This window comes from Vipera berus (genome assembly GCF_964194415.1).
Source record: "Vipera berus genome assembly, chromosome: 2".
Lineage (NCBI taxonomy): Eukaryota > Metazoa > Chordata > Lepidosauria > Squamata > Viperidae > Vipera > Vipera berus.
The window spans coordinates 17,471,134-17,496,348 of NC_138203.1; the positions used below are offsets into that span (position 1 = coordinate 17,471,134).

At 42.1% G+C, this 25,215-nt stretch overlaps 1 protein-coding gene across 1 annotated transcript in view; it reads right to left on the reverse strand.

Moving 5' to 3' along the window:
* Positions 1-18,633, reverse strand: part of PDZD2 (PDZ domain containing 2) — a gene marked incomplete at its 5' end in the record, with an annotated part of 204,392 nt that extends 185,759 nt beyond the window's left edge. Inside the window, one exon of the mRNA XM_081320244.1 lies at positions 18,149-18,633. Within this exon, the coding sequence (XP_081176370.1) occupies positions 18,149-18,633 (485 nt within the window). The remainder of the gene's footprint in view (positions 1-18,148) is intronic.
* Between the last annotated feature and the right edge of the window lie 6,582 nt (positions 18,634-25,215).

Genomic DNA, 25,215 nt, shown 5'->3' on the forward strand with positions numbered 1-25,215 from the left:
ACATGTCTGTACTAGAAGCAGCATTCCTTTAAGTATTGTGATCCCAAACTGTCATAATAGCAGTAAATTAGTACCATTTTGAAATGAACGAACGGGGAGCCTGTGAATATCATATAAGACCAAAGTAAATCCCAGTTATGGTCAGTGGTTCTTGCAATTTTTCGTACTATCTGAAGTGTCTGGACTCGCATCTATGCCTTCCCATGCATAATGCATTCCTGTATTCCAAAAGCATAACAGAAACTGTCACCATGGGATGGATACAGAGGCTATTTCTACTGAAATAAGGCCATAACTGGCATACAGCCTAAAGTAGAACAGGTGCTGTTTGATGCAGATAACACCTCTGCCTCTAATGGCAAATATTATTCAGACACTCCCCACCCCACAGAAGCTATGCCCTTGATCTTTTAGGGAGAAGATATCTTCTATTAAACAGGTTGAACAGTACAGACAGATAAACCATCCACTAACAACATCTAAGAGCCAGTTTGGTGTAGTGGTTAAGGCACCCGGCTAGAAATCAGATTATTAGCTCTAGTCCCACTAAGGTACAAAAGTAGTTGGGTGACTGGGCAAGTCCCTCTCTCTCTCAGACCTAGGAAGGAGACTGGCAAGGCACCTCATAAGCTGTTACCAACAAAATTGCGTGGACTACTCCAGGAAGTCACCAGAATTCAACATTTACAATTCAAAGGCATTTAATAAAAACCCAACAATATCTCTGTCTTGTTCAGTTGAAGTGCCCATGTTTTGGGCCTCGTCTACTTCATTAAAACAGCCAAGGGACTGATTCAGACTCTGGTGCTGCCTCATCTTGATCTGATAAAAAGGACATCTAGAGTTGTATATCATCAGCATATTTTATCGATAACATTTTGCTTTAAAATCACTGGATGATTTGAGATGCTGGTGACGTATAATTGCTGAACAGCCTAGGGAGAAAATAGAACCTCACAAGAATTCAGTGTCAAGGTTCCGACTGATGATCCCAACGAAGTAAGCACAACAGAGACATTCCAATCTCTAATGCAAAACTTTATTGAGTACAGCATATCGGCACTGATGAATAGAAAACCAGCTCTGGGGGGAAAATGCGCCAGAGCAATAAATTAAAAGTGTAAAACCTCTCTTCCCTTCTGATAGTGTAGATCACATCCCCCAATTAAGTGTCAGACTATTGTTATGAAAAAAAATTTCAGTTCACAGCCAAACAGTTCTCCAATGATCTTGGTTCCCAGGCTGGACAATTCACAGGTATGTGAGCATTCCAAACATTCCCCCCACACACACATGTCTGTTGACAAGCTAAGAAACAACAATGACTGAAGGAGAATGTTTCTTTGATGCTTGACACTCACCATGAAAACACCATGAGCGGTAGTCCAGAGCATCAATGGAGATGACTATCTAGATATACTCAGAATCTCTCATATCTAACTCCAATAAGCTCCCCAGAAATATATCATAGAGCCAGTTTGGTCTAATGGTTAAGGCACCTGGCTAGAAAGGGGAAACTATGAGTTCAAGTCCCACCTTAGCCATGAAAGCCAACTGGTTTTCTCTCAGCTCAATCCACCTCAGATGGGGGGGGGGAGAGATAGGAGGATGAATGGGTGCTGTATATGTTCCCCACCTTGAGTTATTTGTAAAAATAATAAATAAATAATCATGGTTAATAGTATTAATAAGCCATAAAAAGGCCCAGGAGAATTTCACAGTTTCACTCTCCCAGCAAAGATCACGCACAGTGTAATAAAGTCATTGCCAAAAGCAGTTCTAAACCTGACTGAAATGTTCTAGATTAGAACATGGGTGTCCAACCGTTTGACTTCCTTGGACTGCATATAAAGTATCTAATGTAGTCAATGTATATAAACATCAGTAAAAATTACATAATAATGTTAAAAGTTTACGATTTTGTGGGGGACATGTTACTTGCTGTCCAAGGCTGCATGTCGTCCCTGGGCCATGGATTGGACACACTCTAGGATATCTCGCTCTCTTATGCAGAACTTTTGGGTTGTTGAGATTGGAAGACTCTTTCAAATAACCTCCTAGCCTTAGTTGAACAATTCTTCCTAACAGAAGCAATAAGATCAAGTGTCAAGCAAAGAGGTGATCAGCTGAACCGCTTTGAGTATCTTATCCACATCCTCAGGCATTATAACCTGGAGACAACTGATCAGACTTTGCCCTCAACATTTCTAAAGAATGATTAGCCAAAGTTGCAGAACCTAAACATTTTTACATTGATGAACTGATTAATGCCTGCTGAATGGGATTACACTATTGCTTGGCCTTAAAACTTACTCATAGGTCACATTAACTTGCAATATGTTAGTTTGGGTTCAATTTATGAACAAAGTCATAATGTGACAAGACATCTGATTGCAATCAATTAGCATAGGTATTTCTTTGCAACATTTCATTTTGAACAGCACTTGGTGGATTTAGTCATATGAAAAGAACAATCAGTTTTTAAAGTGACTTAATCACTTTATGTCACTGCAGATCCATTGCTTTTTCAATGCCGTACAACTCTTTGCAATATTGGTTAGAGCAGCGAGATCTGGTTCTTACAGATATCACTGTCAATTATGATATACAAATGTTTATTTCGCACCTGAATGCATTAGCAAAAACTTCCAGATCTTCTGTTTATTGAAAACTAACTGGAGTACTATGTGAGTAATCCCACAAAACCTCAGAAGGAACATTGATTGCCCAACTCATAACCTCACAATTTCAAAATATGACATTTCTGGGAACAGAAATGTCCAAAATTCAATTAACTGCTTTTTCCTGTTTCTGAACAGAATAAATAGTTTTCAGTTAGAAACCTTAGCATCTAAATTAGAAAAAAAATGCATATTTATGCACATTTTATAAAGCACATGGTTGGTATATGTCAAAGTTCCTCTGTTCTTTATGAAAGTATGTCTCTGACTTTTAAACTAAATTTCTGGACTATAAATAAGATCCAATTTTATATAGCAAGAGAGAGAAGAATAGAATAGAATAGAATAGAATAGAATAGAATAGAATAGAATAGAATAGAATAGAATAGAATAGAATAGAATAGAATAGAACAGAATAGAATAGAATAGAATAGAATAGAATAGAATAGAACCTTGGAGGTCTTCTAGTCCAGCCCCCCACTCAAGCAGGAGAACCTATACCATCTCAGACAAGTGACTGTCTAGCCTCTTCTTAAAAATCTCCAGAGATGGAGTGCCCACAATTTCTGGAGGCAAGCTGTTCCACTGGTTAATTGTCTTCACTGTCAAGAAGTTTCTCCTTAATTCCAGGTTGCTTCTCTCTTTGATCAGGTTCCAACCATTGTTTCTTGTCCTGCCCTCTGGTGCTTTGGTGAATAACATGACCCCCTTTTTTTGTGGCAGCCCCTCAAATACTGGAATACTGCTATCATGTCAACCCTATTTCTTCTTTTCTTTAGACTGGCCAAACCCAAGTCCTGCAGCCGTTCTTCATATGTTTTAGTCTCCAGGCCTTTGATCATCTTAGTTGCTCTTCTCTGAATTTTTTCCAAACTCTCAACATCTTTTTTGTGATACGGTGACCAAAAGACATATATCATATACCATATGCCCAATAGTACCATTTCTTTAATACCTCCAGTGTTAGAGCACCCACAATTTCTGAAGGCAAGTTGTTCCACAAATTAATTGTTCTAATTGTCAGGAAATTTCTCCTTAGTTCTAGGTTAGTTCTCTCCTTGATTAGTTTCCATCCACTGCTTCTTGTTCTGCCTTCAGGAGCTTTGGAAAACAGGTTGTGGCAGCCCCTTAGATATTGGAACACTGCTATCACGTGACTCCTAGTTCTTCTTTTCATTAAACTAGACATAGTAGACATACCCAATTCCTGCAACCATTCTTCGTATGTTTTAGCCTCCAGACCCCTAATCATCTGTTGCTCTTCTCTGCGCTCTTTCTAGAGTCTCAACATCTTTTTTACATCGTAGTGACCAAAACTGGATGTATTATTCAAAGTGTGGCCTTACCAAGGCATTATAAAGTGGTATTAACACTTCTCATGATCTTGATTCTATCCATCTGTTAATGCAGCCTAGAATTGTGTTGTCTTGTTTGGCAGCTGCAGCACACTGCCGGCTCATATTTAAGTCATTGTCCACTAGGACTCCAAAATCCATCTCACAATTTCTACTACTACCTAGTGTCATTTCTCTGTTACTGATTTATCATCTTGCCCTTTAAATACTCTAATGTTATTTCTTCTTGGTCCTTATCCAATGCAAGCTGCAGGGATTTTTCTCTTACTGAGATCATTCTGAAAATAATCAGCTAAACTTCTTTAACAGGGGTGTCAAACTCGCAACGTCATGTGACGTGTTGCGATGTGTCGCGACTTTTTTTCCATTGCTGGCAATGGGGTGGGCGCGGTTTCACTATGATGGCTCCAGCCCATCGGCCAGCAGTTTGACTCCCCTGTTCTTTAGGATAGTCTAGATATCTTGGGACTATAACTCCCAGAATTCCTGGCCCCAAACTATTAACACCAAGATGGAGAAAGCAGACATCAGGAATAGAGATTGAAGTTAAATGAAAAAAGACTTACCTGCATTGAATTTCTTTTAATTTACACAAATTTTTAAAATGCAGTAAGTTCTAGTTAAAGAATTTGGGTTACTGTTGAAGATTTTGTGGGAAAATCACTCACTTTCCTCTCTCTCTCTTTCTCTCAAAAAAAGATGCAAAACTTTCTCTAGACAGATTTTTATTATAACCTGATTCAACAGCCATGAAACTGAAAGTAATTTTAATAATATGTGTGACCGGATTTCTCTCTTTAAAACTGCAAGGAAAATTCTTAATTTGCTGCTGTTCCATTTAACCAAGAAATTAAAGTGTGTTAAGACAGCGCCCCCCTAAGGCCAAGAAGGGTAAATATATTTATAAAGGACTTGACCCAAATACAATGCAGTCTCAGAGAAGTTTAAAATTAAAAAACGGTATGACAAAAGGCAACAGCAATGAGATGCCATAGGATGCCTTTTAAACTGTGTTTCTTCACTCATTCCCTTGCTACACACCTATTTTTTTAAAAAAGGAGAAATGAGAGGGAGGGGTAAAATAAAGAGACATAAGACACCCACCGTAGTGCTTCTAAGCCTAGAAGAAAGTGCCAAATCAAATAATTAAAAAGCAAAGCTGTTCAAACTGGAAGGACTTTATCCCCTAAGCATACTAGCAATCCCTTCTTTCAATCTGCTTACATGCTTTCCCCCCCCCGCCCACCCCCACCCCCACCCCAGTTCCCTGCACCCAAAGCAAGCCAAAAAAAGAACGGATGATAAAACACCCACAGTGGTTCTCCTAGTAGTGAAATGAATCCTGGAAATTCCCACCTCCCTTTGTTTTTAATGGATGCATATATCAGACCCATTTGGTGCATTTCAAATGAGACCAGGGGTGAGAGAAACTATAATATCAGCTGAATCGTTACTGGTTACAGTTAAGAATCTATCAAATTAAGCTTTTTAGTTGTACAATTAATTGATCCACATTCTTCATATAAGGTTAGTGTTTTTTAAAACTCGGAAACTTTAAGATGTGAAAGAACTTTAAATATACTGGCTGGAATATTCTGGGACTTGAAGTCCATACGTCTTAAAGTTGCCGAGTTTGAAAAACACTAAATTTATCTCTACTAAATGAATAAGGGGGCTACTGTGCTGAAACTGAATCTTTTCCCTTGGTTTAATTCAGATGAGTTGGAATGAAACTTGGGGAAAGGTTCCTTCAAATGTTGAGTATTTTTCCTCCTACCGATAGAGGTTTTTCAAGTTAGGCTGAAATCCCCAAAAACAAACATGCTTACCATATAGAAAAATCATTAATTTTAATACTTCTTAGCTCCAGCTCCATATGGGATTTATAGCCCTATTCAATCTGAGTGTCACCTTATGTTCCTTACCCCACATGCAGAAAATGTGTGTCTAGAAAAGAAAGCTTTCCTATCCACAAAGATTCTCCATAGGTTGAAGATCTTGAGGAGACCTTGTTCATGGAAAAGAAGTTTCATGAATATGGATTAGCTCCACTCCATCTACTCATGTTTGCATATCTGGTGCAGGGCTGGAGGCTAAAGCCTATGAAGAATGGTTGCAGGAACTGAGTATGTCTAATTTAATGAAAAGAAGAATGAATGAATCTTTATTGTCAAAGTACAACTATGTATACATTGAGATTAGCTGAGCCTCCCTTTGTGCTCCCACCCCCCAACACACAGTGACAACAAACCCTCCATCTTACTACACCATGTGAACTAGGGGAGACATGATAACAGTGTTCTAATATTTGAGGGGCTGCCACAAAGTAGAGGGGTGTGTGTCAACCTATTCTCCAAAGCACCTGAAGGTGGGATAAGACGCAATGGATGGAAACTAATCAAGGAGAGAACCAATCTAGAACTAAGGAGAAATTTCCTGACAGTTAGAACAATTAATCAGTGGAACAACTTGCCTCCAGAAGTCTTGAGTGCTCCAAAATTGCAGGTTTTTAAGAAGTGATTGGACAACCATTTGTCTGAAATGGTATAGGGTTTCCTGCCTGAGCATGGGGTTGGACTAGAAGATCTCCAAGGTCCCTTCTAATCTGTTATTCTGTTAAGGCTAACATGAAAGTAGTCTCCCTCTTGTCTGCCTGCATTTCTGCCTGTTATTATTTGGATCTCCTGCCCACTGAGGCTGTTTTCAGCAGCTTCTTCTTTAGCAGATGTAAGGCAATATTCTCCATTCCCTCACATCCTGGCAATTATGAATGGAAAAAAATCATATTTCTTTCTTAAATATAGTATTCTCATATTTATAGTCTTCAGTGGAGATAATGTGGGCTATCGAGAGATGTCCACTAGAATAACAGTCTTCCATCCAGCCCTTCGGTTGTGGGAATCTCTGCAATAACATCCTGGCCAGTAGTCCACTAGACTAGAGGTACACAAGTTCTCAACTGAAGCACTGGTGGCTTCTAAGACACTACTGTTGTTGCTATATAAATCTGAGAACCGATCCAAAAGAAAGATTCCACTTGCACACTTTCTACAGGTAATCCAAGTTCTCTTGAACATTTTTCTTCTTCTTCAAGAAACAAATAGGAAGACTTTGTTTTCAAAACAATCATACCAGTTCCTGGTTAAGCTAAGGATTGAATTCAGGTTTTCTTCATATACATATCTCACTGTTAGCTATTGCAGTAACCCTTCTGAAACCTGAGTTTGTCGGACGAGAGCCTGTACATACACCCCACATTCAATTAGTTATTCCCAAGACAGCTTTGTTCATAGATTTTCAGCAGAGTATGTATACCTACAGCAAGCGCACATTTATTGTGATAAATTATAATCTGATCAGTTTGGTTAGGGCTTAATGTCCACCTAGCCATTGCATTTTGTAAGCTGTGACAGAAAAATATAACTCCAGACACTGAACATATCAAAGAAAGCTATGATTGGGTGAATATATCATACTAAAGAATATATTGCTTAAACTATGATTTATTCAACCTACCATAATGACCGGATTTTTACATAATGCTAATCCATAAATCACAATTTGCAGACTGTAAAGTGGCTGGAATTACATATTAAACTAAGTGAAAAACCATCTGTATGATGCACTATTTGAAGCAGCTTCATTGCTAACACTTCATGGAATATGCCTTGATTCAAGCTATACAGAGACACCATGGATTCATGAAATTGGATGGGCTTTATCCTGTGGACCAACAGTTGGCTCTATGTCCCTTCCATTCCTCCTTCTGCAGCGAGCTGATTATATGCAGTGTTCCTGCTGGTTTAAGTTACACTTTCCCAAGTTGTACAGTCCCCAGATGGGTTGGGTTCTCAATTTCCTAGTTATTGTGCCATGCTGGCTAAGAGCCTTGGTGGAGCAGTGGGCTAATGCCTCCTTAAGTAACACCAGCTGCCTGCAATTAGTGCAGGTTTGCATCCCACCAGGCTCAAGGTTGACTCAGCCTTCCATCCTTCCGAGGTAGGTAAAATGAGGACCCAGATTGTTGGGGGCAATAAGCTGACTTTGTAATAATGCCGCTTGGGGGTGTGTGTGAAAGCCCTAATAAGCAGGCATATACATAGAATGAAGGCTATTGCTAAGCACATTGATTGTGCTTAGATTGTAAGCTGCCCTGAGTCTTCGGAGAAGGGCGGGATATAAATGGGATTTTAAAAAAAAAAGATGTCTGGGAAAGTGTGGCTCCAATATATTGTGGTATCAGGCTGGGGAAGATTATTTCATCTAAATTTATGTTTCATTTATTAAGTAACTAATAATTGATTGGGTACATACAACCAACTAGCCAAAATGCAGAAAATCACACTTCAACTTAGGGTGATGGGTAAACTTCATTCTGCATGCGCATGTCCTCTTCACCTCTTCTAATCTTAAAGAAAAATCATCTTTGTCTGACTAATCCTTCAAGCGATCAAAACACTGCTGAAAAATATCCAGAAGTCATTTCCAACCGTTCCAACTTCGGGAGAGGCAAACAATCACTTACTCCATCATTAACGAGAACAGAAGCAGGAGTCTAAAATAAGCAAGCAAGCAAGCAAAGAAGTAGAATTATTCTATTGTTTGGGGAGATTTGATATTCTTCACTGTGCATCTTTTCTTCTTGCAAACCAACAGGACAAAGACAGCTGTAGGGAATCCCCATTCCATTTTCCCAAGCAATTTCTCTCTGTGCAACATTTGGTTTGGCAGCCAAAGCTTAAAATCCCACCAACAAAAGTGTGTTAATCCTTCCCTGATTCTTAGTGGGCTTAACAGCAGCCAGAACAGAGATTCCTGGAAGCCAAATTGACTGCACACTCCCTATTTCTGGTATTTGGCAAGTTCAAACTCCTGTTAAGTTCCTGTAGGTGACTTAGTTTCCATCAAACACCTGCACCAACTGTTTATCCCAATATAATAGCTGAATACTGAAGGCAATCTTATGGAAATGGAGTGAATGAAGAGAAACTGAAAGGTGACTTTTCGTGAACGTATCTGCCAACACACTCTGTAAAGAGGATTAGTCGGCAGTGAACTCGGCAGTACAGTAAATACACATATTCGCTGCTTATCTCTTCTTTTAAAGTCTGCTCCAAAGAAAGACAAATCCACTGGCTCCACAGATTACATATTTACATTGCTCCTTTCCTTTCTCGTTAAACAACACTGTGATTTGTGTATCATTCTGCACAGTTTACTCCAGCTCTACTCATCAGCCAAGAGGCACATAAGGCTTGAGCAGAGGTAAGCAACAGTGAGCCAGAAAAGCTCTTAAGACTCGCTTCAAATTTTGGCAGCACAAACAGTCAACATTTTTTGACCAAAGATGATATAAAATCAGTGCAATAAGTCCCTGATAAGTTTCATACATCTATTTTAGCCGGGCCATAGGTACCATAGAAATGATAAAAGATTCCCCCAAAAAACAGTCTCTCTGCAGAGGCATCACTGCTTCAGTATTCTCAGAGGTTACAGTGTGGTTTTGAGGAGGAAAAGGGACACTGGATTGTCCCTGTATCTAAAAATCCATCTGGGATTCCAGTAGTCTGACCATTAGGTGGGTGATGCAGACTTTCCCTTAACTGGAATTTTCCATATTGCTGGATTGCACTTCCCATAATCTCCGCACAGAGAAATGTGATCTAAAGCAGGGGTCCCCAACCCCCGGTCCATGGAACTGTACCGGGCTGTGGCATGCCAGCAACCGGGCCACACAAACAAGCAAAGCCCCATCCGCGGGATTCAGGCAGCACACAAAACCACGCCCTCTCCGGTCTGTGGAAAAACCTCTCTCTAGGTAACTGGTCCCTTTTGGGCACCTCTGATCTAAAGAATTCCACTGAGATCCCATTAAAGTGAAACCAAAAGACCAATGATTTATTCTTATACAGGTAGTCCTCGAGTTACGACTATAATTGAGCCCCAGAGTTTCCACTGCTGAGCGAGACAGTTGTTCGGTGAATTTTGTCCCCATTTTATGACCTTTCTTGACACAGTTGTTAGGTGAATCACTGCAGTTGTTAAGTTGGTAGCACAGTTCTTAAGTGAATCTTGCTTCCACATTGATTTCGCTTGTCAGAAAGTATTGCAAAAGGTGAGCACATGATCCCGGGACATTGCAACCGTCATAAATATGAACCAGTTGCCAAGCATCTGAATTTTGATCACATGAGCATGGGGATGCTGCAACAGTCGTAGGTGTGAAAAATGGTTTCCAGTCACTTTTTTCACTGCCATTGTAACTTCAAACTAATTGAATGGTTGTAAATCAAGGACGTGGTGGGTCAGTGGGTTAGGACACTGAGCTTGTCGATCAGATGGTCGGCAGTTTGGCGGGTTGAATCCCGAGTGCCGCGTAGCAGAGTGAGCGCCTGTTACTCGTCCCAGCTTCTGCCAACCTAGCAGTTCGAGGGCACGTAAAAATGCAAGTAGAAAAATAGGGACCACTATGGTGGGAAGGTAACTGTTGTAGCGTGGAGAGACAATGAGGAGACAGCATAATACGTAATGCCTTTATTGATTACATGCTGGAACTGCCAGCTCCCACCCTTGGTGCCCCTTATATGTTACTGATGCCCCCTGCAGTCAGCCAACCCGGTTGCTCTGTGTTCCCGCCGGCCAGGTGACACCCAACCCGGTGTCCTATATTTCCCGCCGGACAGGTTGACCAATCAGGCCACCTGACCAATGCCACCTGGTGTTATGGTGGCATACACAACACCCCTTCCCCCCCAACAAGAACACTACTACTCTAAAATTCTCACTACTTCTACTATCTCACTACCCTTCAAGACCTCACATAGTCCTTCAGGTATGACGGGGGTTTGTGAGTCCTGGCCGGGTACCTTCCCAGTTGCTTCCCAACCGTTGCTTCACTACATTGAGATGCTTCTTCTGATACTGGCTGACCCCCCTTCCGTGTCTGCTCTGTGGTGAGTTCCGGCTGAGGCCTTCCCTCTGGTACAGTGTTACCGTTGGCTTCCATTATAACTGTTGGCATCATTGTCAATGGTTTGGATGGTGTTGGTCCTGCTGCCTGATGAGCTGCTGCCGGTAGTGGTGGTTCCAAATGATCTTGAAGCGGTTCCCTATGCAGTCCATTGGGCTTCTGCTGTGTATATCCCACTTGTTGTTGTGGGAGGTTCTCCAGTGCCTGCTTCCTTAGCTGGTCAATATGTCTTCTTACCTGCCTGTCCCCTTCCCCCTCAACAACGTATGACAATGGCCCAATTTTGTCCACCACCACCCCTTGCATCCACTTTTCACCAACTCCATAGTTCCTGGCCCACACTAATTCCCCTACATATAATGTCCTGGCTGTGTTGGGCTGTTCTGCCTCAGTGGCCACCCTGTCTGGGTGAAGTCTGTCCAGTCTAGTTATCAATCTCCTTCCCCAGCACAACTCAGCTGGGCTCTTACCCGTCACTGTACAGGGTGTAGTGTGTTGGGCCAACAAGAATTGTGCCAGTCTCTGATGCCAATCGCCAGCAATAATTCTTCGCAGTGCGTCTTTAGTAGATTTTACGTTTCTCTCAGCCAAGCCATTACTGGACGGGTGGAAGGGTGCAGCCGTTGTGTGTCTAATCGAGTTGGCCTTGAGGAAGACCTGGACTTCGGTAGATGTGAATTGAGGGCTGTTATCAGATACCATTACATCAGGTAACCCATGTGTGGCGAAGAGCCCCCTCAGCACCCGTATGGTCTTAGCGGACGTCATACTTTTCACAGGCACCACCTCTAACCACCTAGAGTAGCTGTCTACGACTACTAAGAACAATTGTCCTTGGAAAGGCCCAGCGTAGTCAATGTGAACCCTGGACCACGGGTTGTGAGTGGTTTCCCACCTGTGCACAGGGGTGTGTGGTTGCTCAGGTCTGGATTTCTGACATTGATAGCACCCCGCAACTTGTTGTTCAATGGCTTTATCCAGACCAGGCCACCACACGTAACTCCTAGCAAGGGCCTTCATGCGCACAATTCCCGGGTGATCCTCATGTAGGTCCCTTAAAACCCTATTCCTGAGTTTGTCTGGTACTATCACTCTGTTGCCCCATAACAGACATCCTTTGTGTGAAGATATTTCGTTCCTCCTCACAAAGTATGCCTGAAATTGTGGCCCCAGATTTTTTTCTTGCCAGCCCGATTGTACACACATTGCCACTCTGCTGAGCACTGAATCACTTGTGCCCGCTGCAATGTCATTTGCCATGATGGGGCATTCAGGGAGTTCTTGTAATGCTAAGATTTGGCCCACTGGTGCAGAATCGGGTTCTGTTACTGGTAATGGCAATCTGCTTAAAGCGTCTACATGCCCCATCTCCTTGCCAGGTCTGTAAACATGATTTGTGGGGTTTGTCTGTCAGTTGTAAATAGCCCTAGTAATGGTTTGTGATCTGTGAAAATAGTAAACTCCCTCCCATATAGATAATCGTGAATTTTTTTAACACCTGCCACAATTGCCAATGCTTCCTTATCAATTTGGGCGTAATTCCTCTCTGCCCTAGACAGTGTTCTGGAATAATATGCAATGGGTTTTTGTTCCCCATTTGCTTCCAGATGGCTGATTACAGCACCCACCCCATAAGGAAATGCATCACACGGTATACAGATTGGTTTATCTTCAATAAAATGTGTTACTGTCGAGGTTCTCAGACAGTAACTGTTTGAGGTTCTCAAAACTCTTACGATAGACCTCCTTCCAAGCCCACGGTGTTTTTTTGTCAAGCAATCTGTGTAAGGGCTCAGCTAATGCAGCCTTATGTGGCAGGAATGTGTGGTAAAAGTTTATTAACCCCAAGAATGCCTGCAGTTCCGCCTTATTCTTTGGCTCTGGGGCAAGTGTGATTGCTTTGATTTTTAATTCAGTGGGGTGAATGCCCAGGGCATCAATTCTATAGCCCAAGAACTCTGTGGATGCCACACCAATGGAGCATTTCTCCCTTTTTAGCTTCAGGCCAGCTGCTCTAAATCTTTCAAGTACAGCTTCTAGCCTGTCAGCCAAAATTTCTTCATCCTTCCCTGCAATTAAAACATCATCAAAATAAGGACAAACCCCAGGAATACCTTTCAAAGTTCTCTCCATCACTTCTTGGAAGATACCTGGGGCTGCTGCAATGCCAAATTGCAATCTGTTGACTCTGAACGCCCCCTTGTGGGTGACTATCGTTTGAGCCTCTGCAGCCTCCTTATTTACAGTTAATTGCTGATACGCCTGCGCCAAGTCCAACTTAGCAAAGATGGCGCCCTTCTGGATCGCGGATAGGACGTGCTTCACCGTCGGGACAGGGTAAGCGTGTGGATTCAAAGCCTTATTTAATGTGGCCTTGTAATCAGCGCAGATCCGAATTTCTCCACTGGGTTTGAGGGGGGTGACAATGGGAGTTTCCCAGGGCCCCCCTTCCACTGGTTCTAACACTCCCTGGCCTACTAACCTTTCCAGTTCGCTCTCAGTTTTGTGTTTGAGAGCAAAGGGAACTCTCCTAGCCTTAATTCTAATGGGGAGTACCTCTGGGTTTAAATTAAATTTGATTGGGGAGCCCTTGTACTTACCCAATGTCCCATCTAATACGTCTGCAAATTTTTTGCAAACATATTCGAGATTTTTGGGTTGAATCGAGTTGATTCCCCCCCAACCAGATCCCTAATGCCCCGAACCAGTTAAGCCCTACTAAACTAGTTCTCCTCCCTTCAGTTACCAGCAGTTCCAACGGGCCTCTGAAATTCTTAAAACAAACTTCTACGGTTGCCTTACCTTTTATTTTGATCGGAGCCCTTTGGAAATCTGTTAACTGAATCGGGGTGGGTTTTAGGTGGATCCAGCGGTCACTCTTTTCCTCAATAGCGGACAGAGTTTCCCCCGAAATTATTGAAACCGAAGCCCCCAAATCGATCTACATCTTGCAAGAAATTCCTTGCAACCAGACATTGATTCTAATTTTAGGGCCTAGCATTTGGTTAATTGTGGAGTGGCCTATGGATTTCACACCCCCTCCCCGGTTAGAAGTACGTGCCTGAGGCCAAAGGAGGTCGGTGCCGCGGCGCGGAGGGTTTTTGGTACCTGGTGCCCACGCTTCTAAGTCACGGAGGCTGTCATGGACCCGGCTCCTGCAGATGGCCTGGATGTGGCCCATCTTGCCGCAGTTCTGACACTTTGCAGTGCGGACTCTGCACGATGCTCTGGAATGGTTTCCCCCACAGCTGCCGCATCTCTGCTCCATGTCTCTGCACCTGGTGTTCGCGTCTCTCTGAGATCTAGTAGTTGTAGCTGTTGTTGGTATCCTTTGTCTGTCTGCAGTGTCACGGCGGTCATTCCTAATGGGTGTCCTCTCAAATCTCTGCGAGACTTCATCTATCTCCGTCTTGAAATCGAGGTCTCCCACCCCACCGTCCACAAGCCTTTCTTGGTGGATAGAACCGCTTGCACCATTGTTATTGCGGGGGGAGTCGCGTTGGTCAGTTGACTCATGCATCATTAGGTCGTCCAGGACTTCTTGTAGGCTCCCGGTGGGCTTCGCGATGATCTTGTTCTGTAACCGTTCATCTCGGAGCCCTAGGACCACTCTATCCCGGATCCTTGACGTCTAAGTTATCATACTTGCAACAGCATGCGGCTTCTCGCACTGCTGCCACAAAATCGGTGAGGGATTTGCCCGGTCGCTGGTTCCGTCGCTCGAATATTCACCTCCAAAATAGCTCAGAACATTTAGGCATGAAGTGTTGGCTCAGTCTTTTATTGAGCTCAGCATATGAAATTGAGGCGACTCCATCCGGTTGGCACAGTCCCACAGCTACTCGGTAGACTGCCGGTCCACTGAGGGACAATAGAGCCGCCACTTTCTTATGGTCCTCCGTGATGCCGTTGACCAGCAAGTATCCTTCAACTTGCCCTACATGATTCTCCCAATCTTCAGGGTGACGGGTATTGAATTCCCGCACAATGCCTAAGTTTGCCATTTTCATTCCGGCTTTTCAAATTTTCCTGCGGTGCACAGCTGTCTTTCTGCCTTCAGCGGCAGACACTTTCTGGCTTTCCGAGGTCCTGTTTACTGCGCTTCACGAATCCCACCTTCATCGCCACTGTTGTAGCGTGGGCGACCGCGTGGAGACAATGAGGAGACAGCATAATACGTAATGCCTTTATTGATTACATGCTGGAACTGCCAGCTCCCACCCCTGGTGCCCCTTATATGTTACTGATGCCCCTGCAGTCAGCCAACCCGGTTGTTCTGTGTTCCCGCCGGCCAGGTGACACCCAACACGGTGTCCTATATTTCCCGCCAGACAGGTTGACCAATCAGGCCGCCTGACCAATGCCACCTGGTGTTATGGTGGCATACACAACAGTAACAGCGTTCCGTGCGCCTTTGGCGTCTAGTCATGCTGGACACATGACCACGGAGATGTCCTCGGACAAGCGCTGGCGCTTCGGCTTTGAAACAGAGATGAGCACCAGCCCCTAGAGTTGGAAACGACTAGCACGCATGTGCGGGGGAACCTTTACCTTTACCTACATCAAGGACTACCTGTATCTTTCATATTGCTGGACTATGCTTCTCATCATCTCAGCGCAGAGAAATTTGATCTAAAGCAGCGGCACCCAACTTTTTTGTACCAAAGATTGGTTTCAGGGCAAACAATTTTTCCAGGGACCAGTGATGGCTAGGCGAGGGATGGTTTTGCATACTATGTAAATCCGGCACGTGCACAACTGACGTTTTGCTTGCTTTTGAAGTGGCCTGGGAGTTGAGGGCCCCTGACCTACAGAATCCCATTGAGATCCTATTAAAGTAAAAAGACCAAAGATTTATTCTTATATTTTGCTGAAAACACAGAACAATATGATTGTTCAATTCTTGGGCTGTTTCTGAATCAGGTCCATTTCCAATTATGCAATATGAATTTCTCTTATTTACATTAGATGTCTTACAGAATATAGACACTTACTGTATAGTACGGATTCTGTGTATGAACTCAAGTTTCCTTACAACTATTAGTGCGATTAAATATTGATTAGAAAATTACAGTAGATGACTTATGAGGATAGAGTTTTGCTCACTATGAAAGAATAGAGAGAATCAAATCAATCCGTTTTCAAGCATTAGAAGCTATGTAGTCAATCAAAGTGACTAGGACAGTTTCAAGATAAAGAGAATGAAGCATGCTAAAACTGATGGCCATTTGAAAAAGAGGAAAGACACTTAATTGCTGGATTGTGCTTTTTTTTTAAAGTTTATTGACAACAACCATACTGTAGTGTGGCAATTAATCTTTTTGTGCGGGACAGAATGTATTCAGTCTTTTGCCACTATTCAAAAATTGGGGATGGTCAAGAAAAAGTCGGTAGGGACAAAAAAGTGAAAATAAGTAAGGAGAAAAGAAAAGGTAAACAGGATAGTTCTAGGTTGAAGCAACCTAGAACTAAGCAGAAACTTCCTGATAGTTAGAACTATTAACCAGTGGAACAACCTGCCTCCAGAAGTGGTGAATGCTCCAACACTGGAAGTTTTTAAGAAGAGACTGGACAGCCATTTGTCTGAAATGGAATATGGTTTCGTGCCTGCGCAGGGGGTTGGATTAGATGACCTCCAAGGTCCCTTCCAACATTATTGTTGTTGTTGTTGTTGTCGTTGTTGTTTAATAAATTAGAATAAACATTTTGCCTCTGGCAGTAAGCCAGATGTTCACAGTGATCTAGAACAATTTGAAAGTCTTATAAGACTAGGAAGATAATCGCCATACCTTTTCTTGATGCCATGCTGATTCTTTTTCCCAGTCCTTGTAAATTGTTTTGAACCATCTATACATCAATATACAAGTAATCCGCGACTTAAAACCACAGCTGAGCACAAAATTTCCCTTGCTAAGCGGTTAAGTGAGTTTTGCCCCATTTTACAAACTTTTTCCCACAGTTGTTAAGTGAATCACTGCAGTTGGCAAGCTAATCAGGCTCCCCCCATTGACATCATTTGTCGGAAGCAAGCTGGGAAGGTTACAAACGGTGATCACATGACCCCCGGGACAGTGCAACTGTCATAAGTACATGCCAGGTGCCAAGAATCTGAATTTCGACCATGTGACTAGAGACACACTATCGTAAGTGTGAAAACTGGCCATAAGTCACTTTTTTCAGTGCCATTGTAATTTTGAATGGAGACTAAATGAATGATTTGCAAGTCGAAGACTACTTGTATATACAAACGTTCACGCTTAATTGTCAACCAGAAGAACATTTGATCAGAAGAAAAAGGTAACATTTAAAAGAGAAATCAATCCGCAATTGTTTCCAATGTTTCACTTTATAACAAGCGTGCTTCTAAGTGTTCTGAACCAGCCCTCTTCTCGTAACCCCTAATTAAAAGAAGAGTCTGGAAAGCGTCCAAGGCTAAAAGGCTTCTGCCAAGATTTAATTACGCAGTTAACAAAAACACAAGAGCTTGTCTTCTCAAGCGGAAAAGTTGCTTTCAGCAACCAGCCCCTCCCCAAACACTTCTTTTATAGAGAGCTCAGGGCGTGGTCTCCCTGTGCCTCCTCCCGAGGAGTCCCATAGTCTTTCTTTGTTTGTCCCTGCTCGTCTGCCTCCTGCGTCGGGCGTCCTTGAACAGGGCCAGCTGTGGGTCGTCATCCTCCGCACTCTCGGGCTCACACAGCTGAGAAGAGGTCCCCGGCTGAGGACTCTGCAAAGCCTCCAAATCATCATCAGCCGGTTCGTTTCCCTCCTCCCCCACATCTGAGTCCTCCGATACATCGGACCCGGCTGTCGGACCCACAGGCTGGCCCTGAGTCACAACACTAAGTGCTGAGGACATGCCCTCCTGACTATACTGATTTTTTTAATTCTCTTTTTGTTTTCAAGCACCAACCATTTTCACGGGTGAATGAGAAGGAAGCTATACAGAAGATCCTAAAGTTTCAGGAGGTGTGCATGTGACCAATAGTTTATAGGCTACCTATCCTCCCTCTGGAGGAACTACATCTCCCAGCTTCCTTCACTATGCAATCATGCTGGGACCTGTAATTTACCAACATCTGGGAGGTTCCACCATAAGCATCCATATCATCCATTATCAACCTTCATCACAATTCACATCTTACCTTGCACCACCAATATCCACTCCAACCATTAGTTGGCCATTCAGTGAAAGGATCTCATCGCGCAAGCGAATTTTTCCACATTTACCTGCCGGACTGTTTTTCTTCAAGTCAGTGACCCAAATGCTTCCAACATCAAGCACTGGGCCTTTATGTCCCCTCTTTCTTCTCCCCATTCTCCGTTTTTCACCATAATCCCCAAAAACAGGGATATTGCCAAAACTTAGACCCAGCGGCTCCGTCTTGTCTGGATCCTTGGTTAAATAAACTGTACAGATTTCTATTTCCACAGGACTAGGGCTGTAGTGTAGCTTGCCCTCTTCCACTGGGAAGTTCAACTGGATGTACTCTCTCAGCTTCTTAATGGCTGAATGACAAAGGCTGTGCTCGGGTTCCTCAACTTCCCGCCTCAGATGGCTCTGCAACCATCGATAAAGGATGGGAAGAAACAGCATCGCATTTTCTGGAGTGATAGGCATTGTGGTCATGCCAGGATTCCATTATGTGAAGAAATGGTTCTTCAACTGGGTAAGATCAATGTTCCTTTCCAGACCAAGGTTGCTGGATGGTTCATTCACAGCCATCTTGATTGGACCAAGAAAATGCAGAAAAAAGACACGCAAGGACAGCCAAAACTAAATAATAATAATAATGATGGGCTGTTCTTCCACCCCAGTTTGGCCAAGACAACAAAGGGCCTTTATGAAAAAGAACAGTGTTGCTCTGGAATCCACAGCAAAAAAAGAAAGGAAGCGACCGGAATTTCTTGCTTGCCTCCTTTCACAGCTGTCCACACAGAAATGTATGATCACCAGTCTGGAATTTCTCCTCCACACTCACCAACACCTGCTTGACCTAGAAAAAGGGAAACAGCCCAATTAAAACCATAAATCTCTTTCAGATGCAGGATTAGAAGCTTATTTGCAATGCTTAATAATGAGAAGATTTTGCCTAAGATTATTTTGTTTATTGGTTAATTCTATAATCTGTTCATTTTGCTTTCTGTTAACATATGTGGGTTATTCATTATTTACTACAAGGACTGCGGGCAGGAAAAAGAGGAGGCATCAAAGACAAATTTCTAATTATGCAGATAGTTTCACATACAGAGGCGCATTTTACAGTTAACCTTTTCATCTATATAGGAAGGAAGGAAGGAAGGAAGGAAGGAAGGAAGGAAGGAAGGAAGGAAGGAAGGAAGGAAGGAAGGAAGGAAGGAAGGTCTTATATGTCTTTTAATCTTGAATATTTATGTTGATGATAAGTTCAAATTGTTTTTGTTTTTCAGTTGGTATAGTGGTTAAGGTGCTGGCCTAGAAACAGGAATCTGTGGATTCTAATCTTGCCTTAGACATGAAAGCCAGCTGGGTGACTGTGGGCCAGTCACTCTCTGAGGCCTATCCACCTTACAGGATAGTTGCTATGGGGACTAGGAGAAGGAAAGATTATTATGTATGTTTGCTGCCTTGAGTAATATAATAAAGGTGAGATAAAAATCTAATAAATATATTTTTTAAAAACCAAAACTAAGTTTAGATACCAACAAATGTTAACATTTTGTCCAAGATTCAAAGTTTTTCAACGTTTTTAAAAGAGCTAACATAGCATCTCAAGAAATGGCCAGGTCTGCCAGATTCATCCATTGTAAAGAATCATAAAAAAAACTTTGTTTCATTTTGGATCAATGTGTGGTTGCACCCAGGCATTGTGATTTGGAGGCAATTGATTATGCATTCGAGTGACATATAAACCAAGCCGTTCACACATCTCACTATGCCATGGTTTGAGAATTCCTGCCCTGGACAAGAGGTTGAACTCGAAAACCTCCATGGTCTCTTCCAAACCTATGATTGCATGATCAATCATGGTTTGAGTAAGCTACAATTGGGTTTGAACATACAATACTCTAAGCCAGACATGTCAAACACAAGGCCCGGGGGCCAGATCCGGCCCGCGAAGTGGTTTCATGTGGCCCACGAAGCCATCATGGAAACAGTGAGGGAACGGCCCCCACTGCCTTGGCCCTGGCCCAGAGACCCTCCTTCTGCCAGAGACCCTCAGATCTGTCCCACTCCTGCCCAGGCCCTCATAGGCACCCTTGATGCGAACGATGTAGAGTTGGCCATGCCCACCCAGTAAGCCATACGCACTCTAGCCACGCCCACCCAGTAGCCACGCCCACCCAGGCCATACCCACCCAGCCCCCTGAGGGCAACCGCAATGCTGATGCGGCCCTCAATGAAATTGAGTTTGACACCCCTGCCCTAAGCTGTATGTCATGACAGACAAATTGTATTGCTTAGATTTGCACAATATATTAAGCCAAAATGGAAAAATACCACATTACAAGTTAGCTTGGTGCACTGTACAAACTGAGTTATAGGATCATGACAGTTTTCAAGTCAGACTTGTTCCCTCTTCTCTTTTCATTATTATTATTCATTCAACTTTCAGCAATTCTTAATTATTGTTAATGTTAATGACTGAATAGTTTCATAAAATTATATGTGGCTAGATTCCTAATCCAGTGTCTGTAAACATAATGAATGGCCTAAAAAAAATCTACCCAGTTGATTTTGAGTCTGAAAAATTATACTCTATCTTATGAAGTCAGAATTGTCATCAAGTCTATCTTAAAATGGTTTCTAAAGAAGGGTGGAGTAAAATAAACAACAATATTATACAAATATTTTTCCAGATTCACTTATCAAACCTGTCCTACAACATTTTGGGGTATCCTGATTACAGGCAAACTTTTGTTTCATTCCCTAACAAATTGTGCTTTTCCTTCCTTTTATGTCCTTCCCCAATGGAATTTCTAAAAAGCCCTCAAGACCCATTTCCTGACTTCTACAAAAAGAAGCAAAAGGGTATTTAAAAGAAGTCCATTTGAAACATTCAGATGTGGTTTTCCATTATCTTCTTTAGACGCTGTTTTTAAAAGCATGCTAGACATTCTCCAGTCCCATCCAAACAGTGTTTTATGACTTTCCATTTGCTCAAAAAAAACATACTATCATGTTTTTACTTTTTTTCAGTGTGAGTGGAAATAAAGTATTATCAAAACATTTTTATGTGGTTTATTTTAATAAGTTTTTTTTTAATCCTCATTAAACTGAGACAAGATTTTGGCGTTTCGTAGCCTTAAAAAGTCTAACAAATTGAACTAGATAACATCTGGTCCATCTCAACATCAGATTCATAGATGGCCCATAATGAATAAACATCTGAAGTTGAATGAGGTTGTTATTGTGAGAAGGCAAGACCCTCATATCACTCTTGTCCCCCATCGCTCACCGGACAGTGAACCCCAAGCAATAAAACAAGAGACCACTTAAGCTTTTCCACCTCTGTTGACACCGGGGCTAAAACTGAGTATTTAGTCTCTCTCTAGGAAATTGGCAAATATCAGCAACTGGATCAAAACCATAAGAAATCCCCTCAAGATATGGAAATCCTTTACATACACAATAAGATTCCCCAAGGTCACTCAAGATCAACATCTGGGCACACAAAGAGGTGAGGATTATCTCATCCCTCAGGGTGAGAAAACTTCATTTTCTCCCTACTGGATTCAGTTCAACCCCCACCCCCCCAGCCAAACAAGACTGAACTTTCCTATAAATATTTCTAGCCTGCCTTTCCGTCTGTGGCCACCTTTGAATGCTAAGCCGTCCATTTTGCTGTCAAATAAATTCCACCTCCATTTCAAACAGTTGTCCTGTGGTCTTTGACCTGGCCCAGAACAAACCATGATTCCTTCTAACATTACTATTAATTCCTCCTCCCAACCTAGTAGTTTCGAAAGCATGCAAATGCAAGTACTGTAGATAAATAGGTACCGCTTCAGCGGAAAGGTAACAGCATTCCATGTGCCTTTGCATATGCCCGAGAAACAAAGTTTATTCACTTATTAAGACATGAACCATCCCCAGGTGAGATTTAAAAAAAGAAACAATCTGGTGGACATGGCTACATGACCATGGAAATGTCTTTGGACAACGTTGGCTCCCTCAGCTAAGAAACAGAGATAAGCACCACCGTCTAGAGTCAGACATGACTGGACAGGGCAAAGTTTTACCTTTACCATGCCATGGTGGTGCAGTGGTTAGAATGCAGTATTGCAGGTTAACTCTGCCCATAGCCAAAAATTTGATCCTGACCAGCTCAAGGTTGAGTCAGACTTCCATCCTTCCAAGGTTGGTAAAATGAGGACGCAGATTGTTGGAGGCAATAAGCTGATATTTATAAACCACTTAGAGAGTGCTGTAAAGCAGTACAGAGCAGTATATAAGTCTAAGTGCTATTATGTTTGCTATTGCTATTTTTACAATTAGTTCACTCTCTCCTGCTGAAAGGGACAAGGTCAGAGTCTCCAGAAACCACATGTATTAGAACTGGTCAGAAAACAAAAAGAATCTCATTGTGGCCTGACAAATCTCTTTCAGGGGCCATGAATTCCAAACATAAAATACAGCCTGTGCTTGGGGTGTGGGTGTGGGTGTGGGTGTGTCTGTCTGTCTATCTATGCAATGCTTTTGATTTGAATGTTATTTATGACATACTCAAAGAACAGAAAGGAAAGAAGAAAGACAAAATTGGCACTGCAAAAAAAATATGTTGTGTGTAGTAACCAGTGTCTACTATATTTCTTAGAAACAGTGGAAGACTTGGGCTCTCAACCTTGCATCTGCAGAACAGGATGAACCTAAACTCTCTTCAGACAAAGACCTCATCCAAAAACTGCTGGGAATCACTTGTGGCCTTCAACATTATTCCTTCAGGCATTTCAGGACATCTGCCTGGGGCTTTAGGTCTCCTTAAGATCTGATGGCCACCCTAGGTTATCCTGCAATTGACACTGCAGGCCCATTACAAGCCTAATCAATAAAAGTTCAGTCAATGCAATTGCTGCACTGATTATCTTCTCCAGATGGCAACTTCCTTAAGTACAGGGCAGCAGAATAAAATGGTATAGCAGAAATGGGTGTCTTAGCTGTGGCATGATGGAGTAGCATATTTTGAGCCCGAAAAATCAATATATTAAACAAGATCATTGCAAAGACAGTGTGGCCAATGGCATTCCATAATTTACCCACCAGTGGAAATTGGAATTAGTTGTTTCTAGCACTCAAGTATCCTTTGTTATTGTACTTGATTTTTTTCAAAGATATAATACAGCTCAGCTATTTTTACTGATGTTCTATAAGCCTTCCATACCTGTCACTGCTACATAATTTTCAAACTAAGCTCTGCTTCACACATTGTACTAAATTCTGATTTCCTTAATCTTATTCAATTGGATAAATTACAATTGCCCTAAACTGCAAAATATTAGCCCAAGAACCATGGTTTACAATGCATTAAAGCCATAACTAAAATGATTTCATTAGGGCTTAGCAGGACCATTTACAGTACAAAAGAAATTCGCACTATAGCTGAATTAAAGGTGACTTACAGTACAACCTTTCCTTTAGTGATAGTTTGAAGTTACAATGGCACTGAAAAAAGTGACTTATGACCATTTTTCACACTTGCGACTTTTGCAGCATCCCCGTGGTCATGTAATCAAAATTTGGACACTGAGCAAATGGGCATATATTTATGAAGTTTGCTGTATCCTGGGATCATATAATTTACCTTTGCGACCCTCTGATTAGCAAACTCAATGGGGAAGTCAGATTCACTTAACAACAGTGTTACTAACTTAACCACTGTAGTGATTCACTTAACAACTGTGGCAAGAAAGATCATAAAACGGGCCAAAATTCACTTCACAACATTCTTGCTTAGCAACAGAAATTTTGCACTCAAATGTGGTAGTAAGTCAAGGATTACAAACAGATTTCATCTCTCAAGCCTTTAATGTTTTAGTGCTTTAACATGAAATGCTTATTGATTTTGTGTTAGGATTTTATACGTCTTCAATGCATTTGATTGTTCTTACGGTCTTTTCATAAGCAGTGCCCGTTTAAAAATCACAAAACCAGGGACTATCTATGGTATTTGTAAAGCATTGCACTATTTCTATTTTTGGTTTTTTTTACAGGACTTCCAGCACAGCTCTTTAAAATAATACAATCTAGCCATGTTCAGAAGACCTCATGCTGAAAAGATGCTGGCTGCCATCCAAACAGGACATTTCAACACACGCACCCAAACATTTGGGCATGTTTTATGTGTTTATTTCTCGTTCTGGTCTTTAAATTCTCCTGTCATTTCACAAATGGCTTTAGAAGTGGCTTCCCCCCCCCTTCCCTTTCCTACTTTTCAAGCCAGTCGCTGTAAGAGCCGGGCAGAACTAATCCTTGGAACCCCAATCTTCCTAAACCCAGGGCAGGGCAAGCCACGGTGGTAGGGCTGAACTTCTAGCTCCCCACGGTCTGAATTCAATCAATACCGTAAGCCTGTAATTGCAAAGACTAGCAGAAGTTATTACCAGCTGCAACAAGACGGGGCTTCCAACATAAATACTTCCCAAATCTATTGAGGTAATTACTCTCAATTTGATCCAATCATCACAGAGCCAGAAAGAGATTGCAGGCAATGTGCTGCTAAGTATCCCTCGGCAGCTATGCCAAACTAGATGTTTCAAAGGAAAGATACAATCTTAATATACAATCTCCAGTGGATTCTTCCCCCTCTTATGGAAACATAACACTCTTTACTGCTTATTTAAAAAAGAAATCTGAGTAAGGACGCCAAGAGATAATAAATTACCTCAACATTGTTGCACTAATGGCACAAAGTATGCTTTGACGAGTTCGACCTTCTGCCTCATCTTCAAATCCAAATTTGTTTGCAATAAATCTTCTACATGGATCTTCGTGTCAAATAATTATCTAAACTGTTACCCAGATACATCATTGGGAAGGCAAAACCATAGACCACTGTTAAACTATGATTTTAACAGTATAAAGAGTTTTTATGCATTTCCATGGATCGAGGCCACAGGGCTGGCTCTACCTTTTGGACATATGTTGATGTAGACAACCAACTGACAAAATCTATACACAGTACCTTTCACACAGAGGCTAGTTCATACATCACATTAATCCATGACATAACTG